The following is a 27812-nucleotide window of genomic DNA, read 5'->3' on the forward strand; positions in this document are numbered from 1 at the left end:
TGGTTGCCAGTAACTTACTGTAGAAGATAAAGACTGAAAATGTGTAATGTTCATTTAACTTTAAACAACTTGTTGCAAGTAAATAACATAAATGTAAAATCTACAGTAAGTTACTGGCAGCTAGTTGCCAGTAATACCCATTAATACTGTAATTTCTACAGAATTTTTTTACAGTGTATTTTTTTTTTTTCATTTTAAGATCTTGAGATTACACCAGCAAGACTTTTTATTCCATAATGGAAACCTCACAACAGGTCAGTAGCACTGCAAACGTTTATTATGTGTTATGCATCATTTTGGAATTGTATTCTATTGGGGATTCCTTTCAGGCTTTTCACTTGAACGTATAAACGTCACGTGACTCAAAAGTGAAATGTGTATTTACAACTTACCAGGTTGCCCAATGTCCTCACTGACACTCTTTCAAGCGAGGTCCTTTTAATTCCTGTCTCCATAGAAATAAGAACTTGTGTCGTATAGCTCCGGGTGACTGCTCCCGGACAATATCAAGCCTTCATGCTGAATGAGTGACCCCGGGTGGGTCTGCCGCCACAGGAGCAATCAGGCTCCTGATTGGTTAACACGGTGCGAAAATCCGCCAAAGTTCAAATTTTTCAACTCGAGCGGCAGCCACAAATTCGTGTCAAACGCAAAATGCACAAAAAGCACTGTTTGCACGTACCGCGCCATACGCTCAATTCGCGGCATTTCCGCAAGCTATACATGCGAATGAGGAGGAATTGCGTCTACTGCGCTGCGCCAAACGCCTCATCCGTGCCGTGAGACCTCCAGACGCGTGTCAACGCATCTTCACATTGACTTAACATTGAAATCACTCACGCTTGATGCCTACCATGGCTGGTGTAAACGCAACATTAGAAATGTGAAAACAGGGATAAAGAATTAATGACAAGAAAATAAACCTGCAAAATTAAAGGGTGATAATGAGAGGATTTGCAAAAAAGAAACTATAATTATGAAATTTGTGGAAATTTGAGACCAATCAGCAAAACAGAACACAAAGTCACATATGGGTTTAAATGTATGGGCTTGTATGGAATGAATCCAAAAGCATGTGTGACGGAGCGGTATAGCTTTGTGACAAGAGCAAAAATCTTATGTAAAACTCTGACTGCGCCACCCCGGGACTTACACCAAGGGAAATATTAATAACACCCAAAAAAGGAAGGTAAAGCACACAGGTTCGTTCCCCTTATAAAAGAAGAGAGACATGGGTATAATACAAAATAATTTTATTTACACTGAATATCTTTAAAATAAGCACTCCAAAACATGCAGTTTATCATTCCACTTCAATGTAACACAAGCAACAGAAAGACATTTAGAAAATAAATAAAGTAAATAAAAAGAATACTACCAGCAGGGCTGACGTTCCCAACCGGAGAAATTATTACTTAGTCACAACTGGTGTTCACAAAGGCACACACAAACACCCCACTGTGCATTCAGATTACACAACACACACTTCTAGTGTTACATGACAAGGCACCCACTGCAGCACACACTGAGGAGGAAGCACCCCCACCAGAAAGATCCATCCACCCGTGGGACCCCAGCTCCTGCCACAGATCAAAACTATATAAATACTTCATTCAACAATAAAACAAATGGTGGCAATCAGCCTTATACACAAAGCTGATGAACACCACAGACAGGAAAAAGAAGAATCACAAATGAAATTATGATAATTAAACCAGCCCAAGTAACATTTATACAGTAACCAGGATACAGGATGTTTATAGTTAACAATGGATCAGTTTCACAATAATGAGGGGCACAGCCCAGTTTTCAGAAACAAACTGCTATGAGCGTTCCCAATGTTGGCATCATTATTTAACTAACCCAAAGACAGATCCACAGAAGCAAGTAATGAGAATAGCAATGTATATATTGCAGAAGTTTAACCCTCTGGGGTCTGACCATTTTAGGAGACTGGCAGAGGTTGTGACATGCTCTTGCATTTGGTCTTTTTTCAGTTGCTTTAAAACATAATAATGGCAAGTGTCTCATAACACTGCGTTCAGCACAAACTGGGCTACAATATTATATGTACATGTTTGTATTGTTGAGAAAAAAATGTTTATGCATGGTTTTTGAAAAAGCAAAAATTTTCAGTCACTGATATAAGTCCACAAAACCCATACTAAACATGTTTTAACAAGACTTTTCTTAGAGTGTCCATATTATGACTGCTTTTCCACAAGTTATATAGGTGTATGAGTTCCATAAAGCATGCTTCAAAAGTTGTTTGCTCGAAATAGCTTGTAGGAAAAGATTGTTACCCATATCTGGTAGCCTCTGTTTCAGGGCATTTCAGATTGTGCCGTTTCGAGCTAGTCATTGCATATTTGTGACCAGTCATGGAAAGTAGGGACACAAGTTGGATCTGGGACATTTTGAGTTATTCACATATTCTGAAAGTGCAGATTTTTTAAGCTTTCCAACGATGTGTAACACATGGAAATCTGATAAGATTTGGAGAAGTTGTGGCCATTTGAAGGTAGGCACTCCAAAATTCTTAATGCTGAGAAAACGGCTTTTAAAGTAAATTTTGACAAATACCTTTTACTTTTAATTCACTGTAAAAGTTTGTGGTTAGACCTGGTTTAAGTCTGATTAAAAAAACCTTAAAAATATTTTTAGTTTTGACTTATAATGCACATTTAACGGCTACACATACTTCATACGTGAGTATGAACGTCAAATTAATAGCAGATGCTCACATTGTCATCTAAAAGCTCATTATAATAATGGGGGCAATCAAAACCAAGTACTGACCTAACAATAACTTTGGGTTTTGGCAATCGAAACCACAGTCCTGAGCTATCTAATAACAATAGGGGTTTTGGCAATCGAAACCCCAGTCCTGAGCTAACAATAACTTTGGGTTTTGGCAATCGAAACCTGAGCTAGCTAATAACAATTGCACTAAATGTGAAGGTCTACGTGTACGTGTTCTTGCAATGAACAAAAAACGACAAACTTTAATGTTTATGGAAACTCAACCCATAAGAAACAGAAGTGTTCTTGCAGATCACGTTCCCTCCAATGAAATAAGTTGTTCGGGCACACCTTTCTTTGTCGGTGTCTTCTTTGTGGATGTTATCATTTCCGAAGTTTGCACTGTGATATCAATGATATCAGATTGAGCCTGTCAGAGTGCTGCTTAGTAGCCACGCACGCTGTTCCCTTGGGGGGCGGGCCCATAACTAAAGTATCAAAAGCCGCTGTATGTAAATAAACACAGACAATGAGGCCCCCGCTGCACGCTAGAATCTCAGGAAAAACAACCCGTTTTCAACAGCAAAATGTAGCACTGTATATGATATTACACTTTAATGAACCAATCGCTCGCTCGTTCCTCCATCAGCCAATGACTTCATTGAAAATATTGATGGACAAAACATGTAGCCAATTATATAACGTATTCAACAATGTCTGTGTGACTTTTTGTGTATGTGTTTGTCTTCATGTAGTGATGCAAGATCTGACGTCAAGTACCGCGAGAGCGAGTCGAATTAAACTACTCCATAAGATTTCTTTAGGGGCTCTCGCGGTACTTTGACGTCATCCGACTGCGGGGCCACATAAAGTCAGTGACACGGAACTACAGTCACGTGACTTCACGCTCGAGCCGAAAGAGAAGACAATGCTGAATAAAGTTGTCATTCTTGCTATTTTTGGACCAAACTATATTCTCTATGCTTCAACACATTCTTAATGACCCACTGATGTCACATGGACTACTTTGATGATGTTTTTATTACCTTTCTGGACATGGAAACCGTACATAGATTTTCAATGGAGGAGACATAAAGCTCTCGGACTAAATCTAACGTTAAAACATCTTAAACTGTGTTCCGAAGATGAACGGAGGTCTTTTGAGTTTAGAACGACATAAGGGTAAGTCATAACTTACATTATTTTCATTTTTGGGCGAACTATCCTTATTTAGTAGTCACGCTGTTCCCTTTGCGGGCGGGGGCGAAAACCAAGCTGCTTTTACAGTATGTAAATATACACACAGACAATGACGCCCCCCGCTCCATGCTAGAATCTCCGGAAAAACAAGCCTATTTCAACCGCAAAATGTACGCTTTTAAATATACAAAAACTGCTATCTCAAACATGGAGAGGCTTCTTCGTGAACTCAACTAACAGATTCTGCAATAACACCAAAATCACAAATTTTGAAAATAAACACTTTGTTTCTCATTATCTCGAAACTTGTGTTGCCGACTTGTGTCCCTACTTTCCGTGACTGGTCACATTTATGAGCTGCTGCTCCTTTGATCACCCCCACTACTAACGTCATGTGCCCGTGCGCGTGCCCAGTGGTATCGTGAGCAGTACAGACCATACTGTGTTATTATTTTATATATTATTGTTATTAACGGTTTATGTTGCCAACAGACAAATCATGCAGAAAAGTATCACTTATAAGTACACTACAGGAGAAGAAACTCATGCCACACAATGATTCCAGAGTAAATTGTGATGTAACATTAGCAGTCACAACAATACACTCGTTTTCCCTGGACAATGCTAACATATTCCCGTTATTAAGCATTTTCAAACGTATTATTTTCGCAAATTACAGAAATTAAGACCCGGCGGGGGATGTATACTGCTTGTGGACCGCGTGCTAATTGCTAGAAGCTAGCGGAAGGTCCGGACCGTAAAGTTATAAGAGGCTCGGGGGTTAGCCTCGTCAGAAAAGCTGGGGCGGTAAGGCCCGGTCTCGGTTAGTTTGGCAAAAAAAATTAGTTTGGCAAAGCACTATTACTTAGTTCTAGTAGAATTGTAAAATAAAGTCGTTAATTTTTTTTTACTTTCGAAACCACGCTGTAAACTATCTAGCCTGCAAAAATATCTATATAGCCTACTGTTTACAAACAATTTTAACATCACTATACATTTAAAAGGTATAATTTACGGGATTAGCATCAATGTTTTGAGATACAGATGCTCTAGCATCATAAATGTAGTATTTTGTGACAGAAGATGACAACATGCAAAATATAACATGACTTCTTACCTTTTGTGTTGATAACTTACAACAATCGCGAATCGAATCCAGTCTGTTTCAGATGTGTGAATATCCATGAAAGTCCAATAAAATACATCCAATGACCATTTTTGTCCACAAATGCGTATAATCCGTGAAATATAGATACATAGTCTGTTGTTTACATCAGATTTCGCATGAACGTCTTATCACCTACAATCTGAGGACTATTTCGTCGTAACACACTGTATATAAGATTACTCCGGGTTCCAATAACCACGCGTTAAAACTTTGTTTTTAAAAGTAGGCGGGAGTATAATCCATAATATCCAAATAGCACTGTTATTTCCGTGAGACATGATGACAGCACAGAGGGTAACAGCGAAGTGACTGACTGCTCTGTGCTCTCTCTAGCTCCCTGGTGGGTGGAGACCTGCGAGTGGGGTGATGGGCGGGAAAATTCAAACTGAATGTGACGAAACGATTTGTTACGTAACAACGGAGCTGAGTTTGAACTCGCGCAATCTGAGACTCAAGGCAGAGGACATTCAGAAACGTGTATCTCACTCAAAACAGCATGGATGGATTTTTTTTCCAAGTTTGTATGCGTGTGGGAACATCAGAGACACAAAATAACACCACAAAACTCAGAAAAAGTGAGTTTTTCATAATATGGGCACTTTAGCAGAATCTAGTAGTCTAGAGTTTTTTCTTTAAAATGATGTGAAAATCATTCTGCTTACTCATTCACATAAAACAATGTATTGATTTAGAAATTGTAAGATACTTTTTGTTTAGAGGGGCCTTATGCGAGAAGGATTGATTGACAGCTGAGCAAACAAAGACTCGCATAATGAGCTTTTAGGTAGAAATGTGAGAGGGAACTACAGTAAAGAAAGTGAGGACAAAAGAAATATATACATATTTGTTTGTGCTTTATTAAGAAGTTAACAATATAATCAAAATAGAAATTAAGGTCAGTAGGACATTTTCAGTTTATTTGGAAACAAACCATATTCAAAAACTTAACTTGTATAAACTAAGAAACTGATACACAACAGAGCTGCTCATGTGGCTCAATTTACCATATAACTTTATGTCCAAAAAGTGTGAATATGTTTTTCCACGTCATAGTTTTGTACTGATAAGAGGGATGCAGACCTGTAAGAGAGTTATAAATAGCTGTTAGCATAAATTGTCCACAGAAATACCCTTTCATACATAACTGATGGGTAAATTTCACTGATAGCACTACACTCAGAAAAACTATCATGTACATAAATTAGAACATCAGAACAGCTCAGATAAACATCTGCAGTGATTAGTTATATAAAAAGCTGTTTTCAGATGACTGTTCTTTCAGATGCCCATCGATCGTCTACCTTCTGTTTATAACGCGTTTCTGTCAGCGTGTATGAACTTTAAAAACACATCACATATGGCGACCATGTGTGCGAGTACTCGCGCCTCCGCCTAAACAATGCGCCACTCATAAAAAATGGTGTCATGTGTAAAGCACAATGTATCGCGTTGCATGTAAACAATATATGGAATCATATTACAGCACATACTTAAAAGATCCTGCAGTGCAGCCCTACTCAAAGTTGCCATGAAGGATACGAAAGTAAATAACTGTGTTTAACATTGTACGACATGTAGTTATCTGCCAGTATGTGAGTTCACGCGTCCTCGTTTGTAAACAATGCAAACGTTTTTCAATCCGAAGCATGCAATCTGCTGAGGTCGCTTATGTAGGCTGAACTGCACAAGCCATAACATATTACATGATAGCAAATATAAATGAGGATAAATTAACTGTTACTTACTTCATATATCCTCCTCCCGTGCGTCTTCCATTGTTCTTCTTCTTAGGTAATGTTTAAGATAAACGCTTCTCTTCCTCAATGTCCAGACATAAATGAAGATCTTCCTCACGTGTGTGTATGAAGTTTATCATCCAAACATGCGGTAAAGTCTTTAAATCTGATAAAACTTTACTTCTTTGGTTTGTTTTGGTTTGAGCTGTTTGTCTGTTCATTACCATGTCAACAGCGTGTACCGCCTGTGGGCGTGACCACATTAAAGATAATGAAGTCAGCCAGGAAAAACTGTACTCTCTTTACTTCAATGCAGATTATATGAACATGCAATATTTTTTGCCATTATAATTAGCTTGTTTAACCTCTTACACTCTGAGGCTATTTTGGGGATTTTCACCTGGATTTGGCCTACCCAATTTCAAAAGCTTCTCATACCCACAAGCAGAGGTGCACATACAAAAGTTTGGTATCATTGTACAGGAAACCCTCTGAAATTACATAAAACACTGTTAAAAGTGCTCAACATGGTTGTATGTGTTGTCAGTCCTCTAATAAACACAAAAATATTTTTTTTTTTCTAAAGTCTGTATTTAAAAGTGTATAACTCTGGCCCTGAGTGGGAACGAAACCTGCAGACAGTTTTATTTGATTCCAGCAATTGCCAGCTTACAGAGGAAAAAGGAATTTTTTCTCTATCCTAATAATTGCAAAAGTTATTTTACTCCAACTGATGGGAGGAATAATACGCTTATGGAGTACAATTTCTGCCAAAAAACATTTGAAGTGCTCCCATAACCACATACAGTGGAATAAATGCAATTGCTTTATATCATTTTGCAGAAAACCCTTTGAAGTTACATAAAAAGCTGCTGTTTGTGACAAATAGTGTTATTTATGTGGTTTTTCATATGATAAAACACCAAATTTTCTTTTTTTATGTTGTAAATATGGTCTCTGATAGTGTATAACTCTGGTTCTGGGTGCTCTAGCAGACTGCAGACAGTTCTGGTTGTTACCAGCAGCAGACAGTAAACAGTCAAAAAAAGAATGATCTCTTTAGCATGTCGCATTCAAAAGTTGTTCTCATTTTGCTGAGGTGTGCGGGGGTACATTTTTCATATAAATATTAATTTTTTGTTTTGCACATATGATAAATAGCAAGGGATTATTCATGCACACAACCAAAGAAAATGCTGTGAATGGACTCATTTTTTAGAGTAGGACTAGGGGTGGGCGATATCTCGATATTCAAACTTTATCGATATATTTTTAAAACTCGAAATGGATTTTGACATATCGTATATATCGATATAATGTTTATATTAATTTCTGATTTCGCCACTTTGCTGCTTTGCCTTCTCTGTGTGCTGTGCTCGCCCCGCCTCCTTGCTTTTGTTCGCCCTCCACTCGCGTGTTGTCTCATTTAACATGGCGGCGCCCGTCGCGGAATCACCACGAATAGATCTTCCATGATTCCCGTTTACATGTATATTTTACTGTTTAAAACGGCTTAAATTCATTGTTGGGAGCGCTCAGCGCGCCCCTCTCTCTCTCTCTCGTTGCGTGAAGCGCTTCGACCACGCGCGTCTCTCTCTGGTGACAGTGAAAAGGTTTCAGTACTTTAATGTCCGTTTCTCCGTATACTTTCTTTTTCGCGTAAATGTAATCAGTCACGGATGTTACTGACAAAGAAGACGACTGATTTAGTTTATCATGACTAAACAAAGGTTAGCAGTAGTGCTTCACACACACACACACACACACACACACACACACACACACACACACACACACAGACATGTTTTCTTGATGTGAGAGCTTTCTCTCTCCCTATGATGCGGTGTGCAAAAACAAAACAGTGTTTTCTCTCATTTAACCCATTTACTCCTAAAACGCCTAAAACCTATGTTATTCCAGGATAAATACCCTTATCTCCTGAGGGTTTTCAGAAAAAAATACTAAGAATTGTCAACGTCTACCAAAAACGTAATATCTGAAGTTGAGTTGTTTTATTTTTGAATAAAAAGAAGACAATATGTATTTTCTTATTTTATAGTTAAAGTATAATTTTTGTATATATATATTTTTAATGTTACAGAAGCACTTTGTTCGTAAGTTGAACTACCTCTTTGCAATTCAATAAAAAAGCCCTTGTGGATTTTGACATTTGTTTTGCAGTAGTTTTTTGGGGAGGGTATTTTCCACTCAAAGCAATCGAGATATATATCGGCTATCGAGATATAGCAAAATATATCGAGATATAATTTTCGCTCCATATCGCCCAGCCCTAAGTAGGACCTAAGATAAAAGATGATGTATCATTTGTGGCTATCTGTGCTATCTGAGGCAGTCCACACTCAAGTTTCCCATATGTTTACAAAAGACGATTTTTTACATCATTATTCATTCGACGATTGTTGGATATGTGATAAAAATAGGACAAAAATAACACTGCAGCCTTATTCCTGAGAGTGAGAGCTTTCATTTGATATAAGACTTGCCCATGTTTGTCATACTTGAAAAATATGAAATATGTGAATATTAAATGATATTAAAAATGATGGGGGGGGGGGTGATAGTGTAAATTAAGTGTAACTAACTTTCTTACAGTGAAATATATCTCAAAGTGATGCGTATCTGCAGAAAGTAGAGAGTCTAAGCTTTCAAACAGTATCTCATATGTGGTACTGGGTCCATGACAGACCATTCAAAATTAAAGGAATATTTTATATTAAGTCAAAATAAGATCATTCTGGACCCGGTACAGGGTCCACAGAGTCAAACAAGTTAAAAGTAGACATTTCAGGCTTTCTTTGGATATGTGTATCATGTTTGTGTGACGAGTACTTGGGGAGTTTCAACTGATTTTTTTAACGTGTTTTGAGAAACAGCTGGTGGAGACAGAAATGTCTGAATGCACGCCCTGTTTATTTTCTTTATTTGACAAAAACACTAAGATATGTTGTTTTTGTGAATGTACACTAAATAAAGGGGACCCTTCACAGTTTCAATTGATGTCAAACACGTAAGTGTATGATTATTAATGATGGAGTATTTTATGTAAAAAGTTGATCTCGCGTTTGGTGTGTATGTCCCACATTACAGCAGTGTGAGACGGCAGCGTGAGAATCAGAACCCACAGCAACAAGAGGAGACATGGCATAGAATGAAAGGGAGAATCCTAATGTAATGTTACTACTAATCTTAGCATCATAAACTCAACATTATAAGTTTGCACTAGACACTTACTGAACAGTGGTTTTACCCAAGACATATAACTATTTACAGGCATGGGTTAACCGCCATCATGTCTACTGCCAGCAAACTGAAGGTGAACAGTCATGTAATAAAACAGCACAACGAGACCACCAACACGACCAACATGATGATGTATTAAGTACACCATGATGAATCACTATTTGAGTATTTGCACTAAAACAGATTTGGCTTCCATGAGCTTTACAAAATAATTAGCGAATTAACAAAATTTATAAAAAATATACTGCCAAATTGGTTAGTGATTTGACAATGTTAACCTGCCACATCTATTTTTTACCCACATATGGCAGGTGTTAATTTTAAACACCGGTTGCAATGTAACACATGTTTATTTATATTATTATTACATTATTGACACTTAATTACAATAATAATTTTAATACTTATTACATTATGTGCCATTATTACATTATTAGTTGCTGCTGAATTAATAACAAATTTTAATTTTGGGTAAACAAGTTCATTTCTTACCTGGTTCTAAATTTTAGGTAAAAATTTTAAAGTTTTAAAGCTGCAGTCTGTAACTCGGGCCTCTCTATCGTCATCTCGGTTGTCTGATTATCGCATTAGAGCTTTGGATCCATCTGCAACTTTTTATTGACGCACAGCAAACACACAGCAAACAAGCAATAATCAGAGACAGGCAGCAAAGGTTCATAAACGTAAGACAAGCTTTAGGTCGGGGCAGGCAGATACCATTAATAAACGATAAACAATCCAGGGTCGAGACGAGCAGCATTCAATCACAGTCCGGAAACAGTCCAAGGTCGGTAGGCAAACAAACACAATAATCCGGTAGGCAGGTATACAGTCATAACAAGAAAGCAAACACGGGTACACAGGGAAAAACGCTCGGAATTGTAGCACTGGGCAAACAAGACTTCGCAAGGGGTGTGCGTAATGCCGCTTTTCCATTGCATAGTACCCCACGGTTTGGTTTAGTTTGGGTCGGGTCAGCTTACTTTTGGGAACTTTTCCATTGGGTGCAGTATGTATTACCCGACACTTTTTTTGTACCACCTCGGTTGGGGTTCCAAGCGACCCGAGCTGATACCAAACATGACCCGAAAACACAGTAGATCACTGATTGGTCTGAGAAAATTGTCACTACCAGCATCATCACTATAATGTAAAAGATTAGCTTTACCTTAGTGCTAACTTGCACTCAAGCAAACATGTTGTCATCTGTGCTCTGCTATAAGTTCCGAAAACTCCCTTTTAGCTATGAAAAACATCCACAGGTTGAAAATCAGGGACACCATAACAGTTTTCCAAACTTGCAGTTTCTGGCGGAACATTCGTGACGTTAACGTCAGCATTATATGCTTAAATGCAACTTCAATAAGGCTCAGCGGAGTACCTCAACTACTGATGCCATGGGTGTTTGAACAAAACTGTCATGTTAGACAGAGGTTACGTTTGTGATAAACGCGATGTACAAACATCTATTTGTGGTGGCAAATTTAAATTTTGTGGCAGACTGAGAAATAATAAATGAATGGGAATGTACAACAACGTTTTCACTTGTATGATGGCACAGCAGTAGGCAGCGCAAATATAACGACAGGCCTATAATCCCTCCCACTGCGAAGTGATACCAAACTCGATGGAAAAGCTAACCATGCCAAAGTGACCCAATCTAAACTAAACCGTGGGGTACTATGCAATGGAAAGGCGCCATAAGAGTCCCAGGTTAAATAGGACTGCTGACACGGAACAGGAAGCACGAGATCAGCGGGCCACGGGGGATGATGGGAAATGTAGTCCAGCTTAGTATTCAGGTGAATGTGAAGGTTGAGTACCGGGGGCGTTATTGCTGACATCCATAACAAGAGCGGATCTGTTATTATACATCCCCATGACATTTGCATTTACACTTTTAGCAGATGCTCTTATCCAAAGCGACTTACAAAGATAAGGAAACAATCAAGCAATTTGTCATAGGGAGTCAATAATACAAGAAATGGTTATACTGAGTTACAAGTTTTCACAAATCCGGGACTATACCTTATTGAGAGAGAAAGTGTATTGATATACCTACAAACACGAACAAAGAGGAGACAGGACTACAAAAACACTGGGATTTATTAGAGATCACAATGATGATGGCAACAAGGAATACGACTTCAAAAAACACGAGACCAGACAAAACTAGAGGATAACTGAAAATGATGAAATAATTAAACAATTAATAAACAACTGAACTGTGACAGTACACCTCGCACCATAACATAAACAGCACCGAAGTGGTGGGAGGAGGGGGAAATGAAAACAATAAAAAGTCTATGACAGGGAGGAATCAGGGAGGTCCTTGGAGCAGGAACCAGAGATCAGACAGTCGGAAGCCCCAGAGTGGAGTCTTTGACAGAACAGACAGAACCAGTGGGGACAACAGGGAGGGGAAACTGTCCAATGCTCAGTCCAGCAAAACGGTCAATAAGTCCAGGGACTGGTTTTCAGAGGCAGGAGTGTGGGCAGGGCTCTCCCTGACATCCACCAGAGCTCCCATGTCGATACACATTGAAGCTGACACACCTGGTCAGAGGAGACAACATCCGGGTTGCGGGGCTGGGCTCAGACATTAGCTCTGGCTCGCAGGTCGCACTTCTGGGTTCACTGGCTACGGGGGGCATGGGCTCCGTGGTGCTGGGTGGCAGTGTACTGGTCTTTGGTTGTGGAGTGGGGCTGGTGGCATTCTTCCTAGAGTCACAACAGTCCAGCACCCACTCCACAAAGGAGGGGAAGTTACCCGAGGACCGTCCACTGGTAGACATGGCTGACACCCTTCATTCAGACATGCTTTGTAAAAAATACAGAGCAAGCCATCCTGATAGTGTGTCAGGGATGCTAGGCAAATAAAATCCTTGGTGTTTAACACCAGCGAACAATCCCTTTGCTCTAAGGTTAGGAGGGCCATGGCGGGGATATCCATAACTACAAAGAATGAAAATGAAACTGAGAAACGTAAAAACAACAAACACCGAACAGGACGGGAGAACAAACGCAGCTAAAAACTTTGGCAACAAGGAATACAACTTTACACAAAATGAGACCAGATATAGAGGATAACGAGCAAGGAACAGGTGAACACAACTACAGTAATTAACAAACACAGGTGACAAGGGTAAACTGAAAATGACCAATAATGATGAAATAATTAAACAATGACTAAAATGACAACTGAACTTTGACAGATAGAGAGTTAGTTAGTTAATTTTTTAAGTGTTTTCATTTAGTTTCAGTTTGTCAAGTACACAGCCGGGAAAATAAGTATTTGACATATCAGCATTTTTATCAGTAAGGGGATTTCTAAGTGGGCTATTGACACACAATTTCCACCAGATGTAGCCATCAAGGCAAATATTGAATTCATATAAAGAAACATTTAAGTATACAAGTTGATAAAAAAAGTGAAATTACACAGGGAATAAGTATTGAACACACTTTATTTAACCCCTTTGGTTCCAAAAAAGCAAGCACCGCGTTTTCCCCTTATAGCAGAATCAACTTAAAATACTCCATCATTAATAATCATACACTTACGTGTTTGACATCATTTGAAACTGTAAAGGGTCTTCTTTAATTTGTCTACATTTACAATTACAAAAGATCTTTGTATTTCTGTCAAATAAAGAAAATAAACAGTGTGCACATTCAGACATTTCTGTCTCCGCCAGCTGTATCTCAAAACACGTTACAAAAATCAATTGAAACTCCACGAATACTCGTCACACAAACATGATACACATATCCAAAGAAAGCCTGACATGTCTACTTTTAAACAATCTAATTATAATCGCAAACAAATATTAACTGTTCTTATAATCTACATTGAAGTAAAGAGAGTGCTGTTTTTCCTGGCTGACTTTATTTTCTCGAATGCGATCATAAACATTTTTCTCTCAAAAATACAAACATGTACATACATGTAGCTCATATAATATTGTAGCCCAGTTTGTGCTGAATGCAGTGTTATGAAACGTTTGCCATTAATGGGCCCTATTTTAACGATCTAACCGCATTGTCTAAAGCGCACATTGCAACGTCTAAATGGCCGTGTCCGAATCAACTTTTGCTAATTTAATGACGGGAAAAATGGTTTGTGCACCGAGGGCATGGTCGAAAAGAATTGGTCCTATTTTTTTAATGATTAATGGGAGGATTTTGGGCGTAACGTGCAATAAACCAATGAGAGTCTCAGCTCTCATCCCCTTTAAAAGCCTGTTGCGCTGGCGCTATGTCTGATCCCTATATAGATGAACGGACTTTGTAAACTGAAAAACTAAGCAGAGGAAGAAGATCCCCAGTGTAAGATTAATGTTAAATAATTGTGTTGTTTTTCACTTGTATTGAAATTGTTATTTTTTTCCATTAAAACCTGGAAAACCCGTATTCTTTTAGTCAGGGAAGTAAAAAAGCAGGCTTTTAATTGCTTTAAATGTATGGCTATCCAATATCATCAAAAAAATAATTTACAAGTACTGTATGTAAGAAAAGGTTGTACTGTAAAAATACTTTATTTGTAACAAACAGGAGATAAAGAATTTACAAACGGCTCTCCGCAAGGTTCAGCACTTGGACAGCGTCAGTTTTTTTTAAGCAAAATAGCAACATGCCAACAATGCGCCTGAACACACCTCGTTTTCAGACCAGAACGCCCATGGGCGCAAAAGGGGGCGCAAATGCATTTGCTATTTAAACAACGCGGCGCTAAACGTGAAAATTATAATTGCGCAGGGTGGAAACTAGCAAAATACACTTGCGTCACGCATTGCGCTGCATTGCGCAGGGTGTAAGATAGAGCCCAATATGTTTAAAGCAACTGAAAAAAGACCAAAGGTAAGAGCATGTCAGAACCCTCTGCCAATGTCCCAAAATGGTCGGACCCCAGAGGGTTAATACAGTACTTTGTAGAAAAGCCTTTGTTGGTGTTACAGCTTCTAGACGCCTCTTGTATGGAGAGACCAGTTGTCTGCATTGCTCAGGAGTGATTCTGGCCCATTCTTTCACACAAATGGTCTTTAAATCTTGAAGATTTCTTGGGGCTCGTTTATGAACTTTGATCTTCAGTTCTCTTCATAGATTTTCTATGGGATTAAGGTCAGGTGATTGACTGAACACATCATTGTGAATTGAATTGTCTTTATTGTCATTGTATACTCGATACAATGAAATTGCAAAGCTTCTGCATAAGGTGCATGATACATAGAGATAATAAAAACATAATACGAAATAATGTACAATTTAAAATGTTTAGGCTAAGACAAGGAATAAATAGAATAAAAACAAAATAAATTATGATAATAAAATCATGATAATAATAAAACACAGTTTATCAAAAAGATTGATGCATACTAATAGGTTGATGATGACACAGACAGAGTAGGAAGCAATGGTGTTCAGAACATATGCGTGTTCAATGTAGTTATACCTTTTTGGAAAAAAGCTATCTTTAAGTCTTTTTGTTCTTGACTTTAAGCATCTGTAACGCCTACCGGAGGGCAACAGTTTGAACAATTGGGAACCAGGGTGAGATTGGTCTTTTTCAATCTTCAGGGCTCTGCTGAGGCAGCGGGAGTTGTAAAGATCCTTAAGGCGAGTAAGAGTGCAGCCGATGATCCTCTGTGCTGTGTTAATGATCCTCTGTATTCTCCTTCTCTCTGCCTCAGTACATCTACAATACCATACTGAAATACAGTATGTTAACAGACTCTCCACTAGGGGTGTCCATGGTTAACCGATTAACCGATTAACCGTTAAAAATTGTTTAACCGAGTGAAACATTTTGCTCGGTTAAATGGCATCAATGGCGTGCATTGAATTGAAATACATTTTTGCACCACCAGAGACCGCCAAAGCGCTCCCAGACATTTGTAATGTCCACAAGTAGTAGCAGTTTTCTAATATGAAGCGGGCAAAGAAAAGCACAGCGTGGGAGCACTTTAAAATCGAGAATGACAGGGCAAAATGCAAGTATTGCAATGCAGTGCTTATATACTTCATGTACAACCTAGGGGTGCTGCGGTGACAGAATTTTCCCACCGGTTAATGCATGCAGACATGCGCATTTTACTTTCACTTTTGAATTACGCAATTGTTTAAATGCAGCGCTTGCGTAAGCTGCATTAAATCGCGTATGAATTTGCGTGTTTATGAATAAACAGCTGGTTTAATTAAGTGCTTGAGTCAACGTGCGCAGGTAATTCTCGCAGAACTCGTCAAAGCAGTGCAACCGGCTACTCCTCCATAAAGCGCTGCTTGAATGATGGGTTTATTATTTTTCTTGATAAAAAAATAAAACAAAACTATCTCGCTTATATTAAACATCATATATGTGCATTATAACAAAAACGAGTAAGCACTCGGCTTCTACTATCGTCTGGTCATTCAGCTCGCCTCGCAAACTCTGACAGAAATAAATTAAATTTGACACCTGCTGCTTTGTGACGTGACTCGCGTTCAGCTCCGCTGTGAATTCATGCAGCAGACACATTCAGTTATAAGTGATTGCTCTCTCTAACGAAGCTAAATGATTTAATTACAAGAAAATATCAAAACGACGGTGAAAGACGGTGTCGGGGTGGGCAAGTGATCTAACCGGTGAGAGGCTGAAGCACCGGCAATCACCGTTTCACCGACTATCGCGGCAAACCCAGCCAACACCCGGGCATCATAGAGAGGCTGCTGCGGAGCCTGCGAGTACCTTCGCCCAGCCTACCATCCCCGCGAAAGCAAAAGTCAGTGACATACTTAAGCTGCTCTGTCCTTACCACTGCGTTTTATTTCTATAAATTACTTTTGTTTTAAATGTGGTCCAACCAGTTATTAAAGGTGTTAAAAATTAATAACTACCCCTTTCTCGTGTGTCTGTATCTCTTGGTTGCCTTGCGCATAATATGGTTAACCGAGTATTAACCGCTAAGGGTGTCGGTTAACGGTTAATTAAAAACTTGAAAACGTGCAGCCCTACTCTCCACTGTAGAGTGATAGAATGTCTTCAGTAGCTTCTCCTTTAAGTTGGTCTTTTTTAGCACTCTCAAAAAGTGAAGACGCTGCTGTGCCTTCTTGATAATAGCTTTGGTGTTGGCTGACCATTTGAGGTCTGCTGAGATGGTGCCAAGAAATGTTAAAGGGGGGGGTTAATGGTATTTCAAGCATTCTGACTTATTAACACAGTTATAGAGTTGTTTCCTCATGCTAAACGTAGGCAAAGTGTCAAAAATGCAGTTGGGCGTGTTTCAGAGTATTTCTGTGCCGAATGCACTTCGCCAGGGTTCGTACAAGTTTCGGCTAATTTTTTTCGATTACGGTTCTAACTGACGTTTCAGGGGTTTTCGATACGTATCACTTCTTTATATGGGCTTCCGCCGGAAAACTTCCCCCGGAAAACCCCGCCCAGCCGTCAGTGAGCGGGAGACGCTAGAGCTTGCTAACAGCTTATCACGCCACTCAGCTTTGTTTAATTTCAAAAGTCAACAATGGCACAACAAGAAGTGTGTTTTTGGATGTAAGGAGAAGACATCCAGCCTCATGGAAACAATGGATATAGTTTATTATCCGGATTAGCAGCGGAGTTTTGCGTGTATGTTTGATGCGGTGGATTTTCAGAACCGGGTCATGACGAGTTACACGTGGTAAGTAAGACTTCTGTCTTATGTTGGAAATAGGCGCGTGTATATTATATAAATGACACGAACATGTAGTGAATCATACGTTATAAGTGTTGTATAGTGTTGCATGACTCGTACTCGCTCCTCCCGTGTTATAACTCCTCCTTCTTCATTTTTCGTACGTTATCGGAAAGATTCGTTAAAGCTAATATTTCTTTTATAAATCTGATTAAACTAAAGACTCTTCAGAGATATAAAGGATGTCATACTACTCTATAGGTACTCCAGATTGATATCAGAAATGCAGAAACAGCGTGTGTTACGTGAGCTTTAATGTTTGAACCCTCTCTACACAGTCTCCATTTATATAGAGGGGAGCTGGATCTGCCTTGCGCCTTCTAAAGTCAAGGATGATTTCCTTTGTTTTGGTGGTATTTAATATTAGATTATTGCCTAAACACCACTCTGACAACCTCAGAATCTCATTTCTATAGGGAGCCTCATCCTCCTTTGAGATTAATCCCACCACGGTAGTATCATCCGCAAATTTAATGATTTTGTTCAAATGATGAACTGGATGGCAGTCGTGTGTATAGAGTATAGGATTGGGCTCAGCACGCACCCTTGACTTTGGTATGGGAATAATTGTGGAGCATTTCAAACAGGATGGGATTACTGCTTGTGTCAGAGAGAGGCTAAATAGATTTCCTTGTTCCCTTGGCCTTGTGTTTGGGATCATTAGCTTGCTGAAATGTTCACCCTCTTTTCCTTTTTTAGCTTTCTGGTAGATGGCAGATTTTTATACAGAATGTCCCGGAACATTTGTGACCCGTCACGGAAACCAGGGACACAAGTCGGCAGCACAAGTTTCGAGAAAATGAGAAACAAAGTTTTTTTTTTCAAAATTTGTGATTTTCGTTTTATTGCAGAATCTGTTAGTTGAGATCACGAAGAAGCCTCTCCATGTTTGAGATAGCAGTTTATGTATATTTAAAAGCGTACATTTTGCGGTTAAAATAGGCTTGTTTTCCGTTGATTCTAGCGTGCAGCGGGGGGCGTCATTGTCTGTGTGTATATTTACATACTGTATAAGCTTGTGTTTTCGCCTCCGCCCCCAAAGGGAACAGCGTGACTACTGAATAAGGATAGTTCGCCCAAAACTGAAAATAATGTCATTAATGACTTACCATTATGTGGTTCTAAACTCGGAAGACCTCCGTTCATCTTCGGAACACAGTTTAAGATGTTTTAACATTAGATTTAGTCCGAGAGCTTTCTGTCTCCTCCATTGAAAATCTATGTACGGTTTCCATGTCCAGAAAGGTAATAAAAACATTATCAAAGTAGTCCATGTGACATCAGTGGGTCAGTAAAATTGTGTTGATGCATCGAAAATACAGTTTGGTCCAAAAATAGCAAGAATTACGACTTTATTCAGCATTGTCTTCTCTTCCGGCTCGAGCGTGAAGTCACGTGACTGTAGTGACGTGGCTGCTCTCTCCCTTAAGACATGTTTGCTGAGTTTTATTTATTTTTTTCAAACTTATAGCGTGCGTCTCCCCAGACTGTAAATGAAGCTCGGGCGCACAAAACAAAAGAAATATAAAAGAAGCTGGGGCGGAACAAATAACCGCATATACGTCAGCCGCGTCACTGACTTTATGGGGCACCGCAGTCGGGTGACGTCAAAGTACCGCGAGAGCTCTTTAAGAAATCTTACGGAGTAGTTTAATTTCGACTCGCTCTCGCGGTACTCTGACGTCATCCGACTGCGGCGCCCCATAAAGTCAGTGATGCGGCTGACTGTTATTTGTCCAAACACACAGAAGTTACACAGAGATCGTTGTATTCTTTATATAATTGGCTACATGTTTTGTCTATCAATATTTTCCATGAAGTCATTGGCTGATGGAGGAACGAGCGAGCGATCTCTTAAGGACTTCACGTTTTCAACGGTGCTGTTTTTGGATTATCTATTATTTTAAATACAAACTTTGAAGGCGGGTTCATGTGTTTAATACCGGAGTGTAATCTGATATACCCTTACATGTTACGATGTAAATAGTCCTCAGATTGTATATTATATTGTATTGTATTACCAGAAGTTCATGCGAAATAGACTATATATCTATATTTCACGGATTATACGCATTTGTGGACTAAAATCATTGGATGATTCACACATCTGAAACAGACTGGATTCGACTTGTGATCCCCACAAAGGTAACGTTAAAAGTCCTGTTTATTTTTGCATTTTGTCATTCGGACTTCTGTAATAAAATACTACATATGCTGCTAGAACAGCTGTATCTCAAAACGGCTTTACAGGGGGTATGGCTTGGCTAAATGAGATGTAAATGAGCCCTATTGTCTCTCCAGCCAGGGAAAAGGGAAAGTGTTAACTTTTTTCTTTCTCAAATTTCTCAGCATTCTCTTTCTTGAATGTGTTACATTCAAATGGCCACAACTTCTCCAAATCTTATCAGATTTCCATGTGTTACACATCGTTGGAAAGCTTAGAATCTGCACTTTCAGAATCTATGAATAACTCAAAATGCCCCAGATCCGACTTGTGTCCCCACTTTCCGTGACTGGTCACATTTCTCCATTCATCCTGCCTTTAATAATATGAAGTCTGCCAGTACCCCTTGCTGAAAAGCAGCCCCAAACCATGATGCTTCCACCCCCAAACTTAACTGTTGGTATGGTCTTCTTGGTGTGGTGGGCAGTGCCATTTCTTCTCCAAACATGGTGTGTAGAATGACTGCCCAAGTCGAAGAAGATCAAGATGCTCCAGGATTGGCCAGCCCAGTCACCAGACATGAATATCATTGAGCATATGTTGGGTAGCATGAAAGAGGAAGCATGGAAAATGAAACCAAAGAATACTGATGAACTCTGGGAGGCATGCAAGACTGCTTTCTTTGCTATTCCTGATGACTTCATCAATACATTGTATGAATCCTTGCCAAACCGCAGGGATGCAGTCCTTCGAGCTCATGGAAGTCATACAAGATATTAAATTTGGATCTCACAGCCCCACTACTTAATTTGCTGAAATATTGTATTTGCAGTAAATTTGATCAATTTCTGTAAAGGCGACAACACTTTTTGTCTTGCCAAAATTTGACCTCTGTCTTGATTAAATGATAACAAAATTTTTTGAAACTAATTCATTTCAGTGCATTAAACATCATTTGGGAGGGTTTTAGCTTTTCATATGAACTATTTCTAACACCAATTGATTCATTAAAAGTCAGGTTAATAGCAGATGTTTCTACAAAATAGATTAGCGACAAGACTTTTGTCAGGGAGTGTATTTTCACCCATCCTCCTGACACATGTGCTGCCAGAAATACTGTAAGAACGCTGAACTAAAGTTGTCAGGAACAGGACACAAACCCAGGTGCAGACAGTTAAACAGAAACTTTTATTATAAAAGAAACAAGAAAACAAAACCCACAAGGGGGCAAAACACACTAGGCAAAGAAAACACTAAACAAACTAGACTTAACACTAAACAGACTAGGCTTAACAATAAACTTGACAAAATATTAGGGATGGCTGACGTTCTAAAGCTTTGCGAGATCCCGAAGCGCAGATGTGTCGAAACACTGATTCGAAGCGTGACTCAAAACACCCATGTCACGTGACTATGACCAAACGAAGCCTCGAAGTGTTTCACTAAGTGTTTCATCAGGTGTGGTCTGCCGAATCAGCATTTGATTGGCACGGTCGGGAACAAACAACACAATCGCACATCTGTATAAAAGTGAAATAAACGCATATTGACCTTATGGGTTTTGTGAGAGGAGTTTTTCAAAGGCTGGAGAAATTATCTGTAAAAAAGAAGTCCTAAGTCCTTCCACACACAGCAGATATTTATATGTGACATGGTGGCTTGATATATTTAAAAAATTTCTTATTGTTTATGTGGTATTTATCTCTATTCAATTTATTTTTTAAATAGACCAGCTTATAGTTATTGACAATGATGAGCCTAAAAGCTCATGTAGTTGTCAAACAGATGTTAAAACCACAACAAAAAATATATAACTTCATTGTGACGACGGTAATAGTAATGCGTTTCCCGAGGTTCGATCCAAAGGGTTGTTGTATGAGAGTCGACGACACTATCCACTCTCCCACCCGATCACTTGTGTCAATCAATCAACATGTGGGATACGATTTGTCAGCGATCGTCTAAAACCTTGTCAAGGCTGCGCTATGGCTATACGTGCAAATGACCACTAGGTGTCACTATGGAGGCGGTTTCGAACTATGTTTCGAAGCCTCGACACAATTGATTCAACTGTTTCAGTGTTTCACGAAGCCTCGCTACAAAATATACACTTGTCTAACAATAACATAAGCTTTAAACAGGACTGGTACAAACGAACAAGCACAGGACAGCAAACACAAGGGCATAAAATAGGGGAGCAAATCAGGAGGGGAACAGGTGACATGAATCAAACAATGATGGGAAAACAAGGGGGCGGGGTCAGGAGACGAGACAGAAAGCACATGGCTAGGAAAAACAAAGCCAGTGCTCTCACACAAAACATGGGGCTGCCATGATCCTGTCACTATGACTAGAAGACTGTGACCTGAAGAGAGGATCATGACAAAAGTTATATACCTGCCTCATTTATTCTGACTAAAAGGAAAAATGAGGACACTGTCTATGCTCCAGTATTTAATACCATTAGATGTTAAAAAGCCCTTCTGATATTAACTCTTGTTTTAGCACAAGCTCTGCCACTTCACTTTTTAACCGACTGGCCACACAAATGATAAATAATTTCTATATGATTACCACTGTGAATTGGTGGAAGGTAAGGAGACAGTATTAAAAACTGGTTTTTGTTCATTTTTCAATCAACTGAAAAAAATTATGGATTGGGGACTAGTTGAAGGACCCTGATGTGTTCTTTACAAGCACAGATCAAAGTTAATTCTGTATTGTTTTCTGTTGTTTACATATTTAACAGGAAGAAAACAAGGACACTGAAACAGCAGGAGGCCGACCAGATCAACAACTAGAAGAAGACAAGAGAAGAATAAAAAACATAAAGCATCTATTTCTTCTTACAGACAGGCATCAGAGTAAACTTACAGCTGCAGATGTTTTTGAGATATCTGCTCATTCATTACAGTCTCATGAGTCTTGTGCTGAAAAAGATCTGGTTCAGACTTTCCTACAGAACCTACTTACGATAAACTACAGAGCAAGATACATTAACATTAAAGAGACAAATGAACATCATCACAGACAACAAAGAGAAAATGACTCAAAAAAGCAAGAGAGTAATTTTGTAAAAGCTATGTCTTTGTCTAATAATGGAGTGAGTAAACCAGACCCTGTTCACCCAATGGATGTTCAGATGTCTGTGTTTCATTGTGCTGATAGTTTACTAAAGCAGCTGATGGTCACAAAACTCTCACAGTGTCAGTTTGCTCTTCCTCTTCTTGTTCCTCATCCATTCACACAACAGATTGAGTTTCCTTTCTGGACATTCAGACAAATCAACAAGAGCTGGAAGATGAAAAATACTAACAATGAAATCATCAGTAAAGAAGAGCCAGTCTACAAAGCAGAAACTCCAATGGTGTCGTTCTTCAGGTTTGGCTCTGTGACGTCATTCAAGTCTCAGCTGATGAACAATCTGATCAATGAGAAACACAACACGTTCTTCCACAGGAACTGTCCAGGCAGCAGCAGAACCAGACTACTGATGGATGGAGTGGTGGAGATCGCCTGGTTCTGGCCCTCTGGAAAAAACACAGATACTTTTACTGACTGTATTGCTTTCTGTAATCTTCATGGTGATGCAGGAGTCAATGAGAAACAACTGCAGATTCTGACTGAAATGTCTTCAGTCAATGTTGTTCTTCTGTCACATATTGATGAGAATGACAAAAACATAACAAAACTCGAGAATCTCTACAGTGACTCAAAGCCACTTATTTGCCTTTTATCTGAGGATGAATCTGCTCTCACTGAGACAAAGAAAGTAAAATACAAAATTGGTCTGAAAGACAGAAATCAGTCAGAAGTTTCAGAAGAACTCAGAAGAGCTATAAATGATTGTCTCTCATCTTCAGCATCAGCTTCCATGTTCAGACTTGAAGATTTGTCCAAACACTCAGATATCAGAGTAGATGAGGAAGATGATGAAGACTGCAGGAGAGGAAGAGAAGCAGCACAGCAGATGATGAGTTTACTGAAGAATAAAAATCTGAGAGAAATCAAAGAATCACTTCTGCCCTGTCAGGGAAAACTCTGGCATCAGTGGTGTCAGAAGAACAAAGAACTTCATCGACCTCAAGGGGAAAACATAGAACAAGAAATAAGTACAAAAAAAACAGAAATGAAGAAAATTCGTGAACAGCAACACAAATCCCACATAAGTGAGTTTTTAAAGTTCTTTATAACACAAATGAATTCATATGCTGCAAATAGGAGTTTTTTCCTGAAATGGCTCAGAATCCTCCTAAATGAAGTTACCTCAGCTGATCTTTCTGCTCTACATCACAAGTATAATAAAAACTGGTCAACAGTTTTAAAACTGAAAGAAAAAGATAAATGTAAACAACTCAAAGAACAAACAGAACTTGAGAAAATATCTGAAGAACTTCAAGCAGCAAGCTTTGGTTTGGAGCACATCATGAGAGAGATCGGTCAGATTTATGAATCATGTTCATCTGTGAAGAAGAATAAGACAGATCTTGACTTCTCTTCTCTCCCGAGTCTTGCAGCAGAGATGATGATCAGTGGATTTCCACTGGAGCTGATGGATGGAGATGCTGCTCATGTTCCTCTGATCTGGATCACTGCTGTTCTAGATAAACTCATTCGGAAACTGGGAGACCAGAGAGTCTTTGTGCTGTCAGTTTTAGGGATTCAGAGCTCTGGGAAATCCACCATGCTGAATGCCATGTTTGGACTTCAGTTTGCAGTCAGTGCTGGACGATGCACCAGAGGAGCTTTCATGCAGCTGATCAAAGTATCAGAGGAGATGAAAGATCAGATGAAGTTTGATTATATTCTGGTTGTTGATACTGAAGGTCTTCGGGCTCTAGAATTTGATGGAAAGTCCACAAGACAACATGACAATGAACTGGCCACATTTGTTGTGGGTCTTGGTAATCTGACATTGATCAACATCTTTGGAGAAAACCCAGCTGAGATGCAGGATATTCTTCAGATTGTTGTTCAGGCCTTTCTGAGGATGAAGAAGGTCAATCTGAAACCCAGCTGTATGTTTGTACATCAAAACGTTTCAGACATCACAGCTGGAGAGAAAAACATGCAGGGAAAGAGACAACTTCAGGAGAAACTGGATGAAATGACAAAACTTGCTGCTGAGGATGAGGTCGATAATGCAGAATGTTTCAGTGATGTCATTAATTTTGATGTACAGAAAGATGTGAAGTATTTTGCTCAGCTGTGGGAGGGAAGCCCACCAATGGCACCACCAAACCCAAACTACTGTGAAAATATTCAAGAACTAAAGAAAACTATTATTTCAGAAGCCTCAAAATCAAATGGAATGAGGCTGACACACCTGAAAAGGCATTTTCATGACCTGTGGGAGGGTTTACTGAATGAACGATTTGTGTTCAGCTTCAGAAATTCTCTGGAGATTTCAGTATACAGGAGACTGGAGACAGAATACAGCAAGTGGACCTGGAGTCTCCGCAGTGCCATGATGGAAATTCAGACCAAACTGCATAATAAAATAGAAAATGAAGAAATTAATAATGAGATTGATGAAACTGAACTTCAGAGGAAACTAAAGGAAAAAAGTGATGAAGTAAAAACATTAATGTCAAATTTCTTTGACAAAGACCCAGATGCTGATATACTGATTCAGTGGAAAACATCATTTGAAATAAAAATCAAAGATGTTCAAGAAAACATTGTGAGAGAAACAAAGAGAAAACTAAATGAAATTCTTGAAATTCAAAAGATTGATGCTCACAGGACACAGCATGAAAACACTCTCTTAGAAAAGAGTAAAGAACTTGCATTAAAACTCAAAGATAAAGGAAACGATGAAGAAATACTGAAGAAAGAGTTTAATTTGTTTTGGGAAGATTGTGTTAAGAAGATTACAACATATACTCCCCCAATCAAAGACATTAACATACTTAAAGATATGAAAATACTCCTCAGTGACATCTATGAAAGTCTCAATGTGGACCAATGGAAGGACAGTGATATTTTCACTATGCAGAATTATTCAAGTTATGTACAGCTAAAGAAATTCAGGGGCTTAACAGGATCCGTTAAAAAACTAATTTCAGCCTCACTTTCTGATCAAACTGAAAGCAAAATAAGAGCCCTAATTAATGAAATTGTTCAGCAGACAGACATAATGATTCAGTCATTTAACATTTCAAAGATGGGCTACAACATCAGCTACATTCAAAAGCTCACAGATTACATCAAGGCAAGAATAACAGATTATGAGGAAAAGTCTGTGAAATATGTGTTCAATAAGGAATTCTTCATAGATTTGGTATTTTCTATATTTAAGAGAGCAGAAAAGACATTCAATGATCAACACAGAATGTTCAGAGAAGCCAATAATCCTGTCCTCTATCTGAAGAAGAAGAGGAATGAATACTATAGTATTTTCAAGAAATACTGCCAAGGAGCAACATCAGCTGCTATTTTTGGTGAGATCATCTGTCAGAAACTGAAGAGACCCATTGAACAGAGTGTCTATAAACAGACTGCCAAAGATTTAGCAGATGAAATCAGATCAAACTGTCCATCACTGAATGGAAACAGATCAAATCTGGAGAAACACATCCTGAAAAAACTGGCAGAAGAGGAAAACCTTGACAAAAACATGAACTACATTAATAATCCAAGAGAACATTTCAAGAGTTTCATCAGAGATGAAGTTCATCAGTACATCAGAGATAAGTTCAGTATCAGTGTTCAACCCAAGATGAATCAGAACATTAAAGTCCTGCAGCAGAAGATCCTGACAGCAGCTCATGAATCTACTGAAGATGTTCAAGTGAAGAGTGGAGATGTTGATTTGTGGTTGAAGTTTTTCACATATAAGCTCTCAGATGTTCTGATATTCTCTATGAAGGACTTCAGTGGAGTCAAGCATGATGATGTTGATGATTTCAAACTCTTAGAAGATGTGATAAGAACAGAACTTCCATCTATAATATCTGACATCAGCAGAGAGTTCAGCACAGATACATTTGATAAAAAACTGGACACCAGCAACAGACCAGATGAGATTCTGATTGATCAATTATGTCGGTGCTGTTGGGTTCAGTGTCCATTTTGTAGAGCCATCTGCACCAACACAATAGAGAATCATGATGGAGATCACAGTGTTCCTTTCCATAGAGTGAATGGAATTAATGGGTGGCATTACAAGGACACAACAAACCTGTCTGTTAAAATATGCACAACACAAGTAGCAAGCAACACTGCATATTTTTATCCAGATATATCCATAGACAGGACAGTCCTCTGGAGAGAATACAGAACAGCAGGAGAACATTTTGAAAAGTGGAGCATCACCCCTGACCTCGCTGAGCTGCCTTACTGGAAGTGGTTTGTGTGCAGATTTCAAAAAGATCTTGAAAAGCATTATGAAAAAACATTCCAGAATTGTGGAAAGATTCCAGATGAATGGAAACAAATCACCAAACAGGAAGCTGTTGAAAGTTTAGATAAATATATCTAATTCAATGAAAAGCAAAACACAGTCATTTATAACTCATACTGTATTAAAATAATCCAAAAAGCAATTTAACCCTCTGGGGTCCGACCATTTTGGGACACTGGCAGAGGTTGTGGCATGCTCTTACATTTGGTCTTTTTTCAGTTGCTTTAAAACATAATAATGGCAAGTGTCTCATAACACTGCGTTTAGCACAAACTGTGCTACAATATTATATGAGCTACATGTATGTACATGTTTGTGTTTTTGAGAGATAAATGTTTATGCGTGGTTTTTAAAAAAGCTAATTTTTAAGTCACTGATATAAGTCCACAAAACCCATACTAAACATGTTTTAACAAGACTTTTCTAA

The 27812-nt window shown here is 38.8% G+C and overlaps 1 protein-coding gene across 1 annotated transcript; it reads left to right on the plus strand.

Moving 5' to 3' along the window:
- The first annotated feature begins 196 nt into the window (after positions 1–196).
- LOC129426246 (interferon-induced very large GTPase 1-like) lies at positions 197–27495 on the plus strand. The gene is made up of 2 exons (XM_073857813.1): positions 197–254; positions 22730–27495. The coding sequence occupies exons 1-2, from the start codon at positions 237–239 to the stop codon at positions 27461–27463; spliced, it is 4752 nt and encodes a 1583-aa protein (XP_073713914.1). The 5' UTR covers positions 197–236; the 3' UTR covers positions 27464–27495.
- Positions 27496–27812: the final 317 nt, after the last annotated feature.

The sequence above is a fragment of the Misgurnus anguillicaudatus genome, chromosome 19, assembly GCF_027580225.2.
Source record: "Misgurnus anguillicaudatus chromosome 19, ASM2758022v2, whole genome shotgun sequence".
Taxonomy (NCBI): domain Eukaryota; kingdom Metazoa; phylum Chordata; class Actinopteri; order Cypriniformes; family Cobitidae; genus Misgurnus; species Misgurnus anguillicaudatus.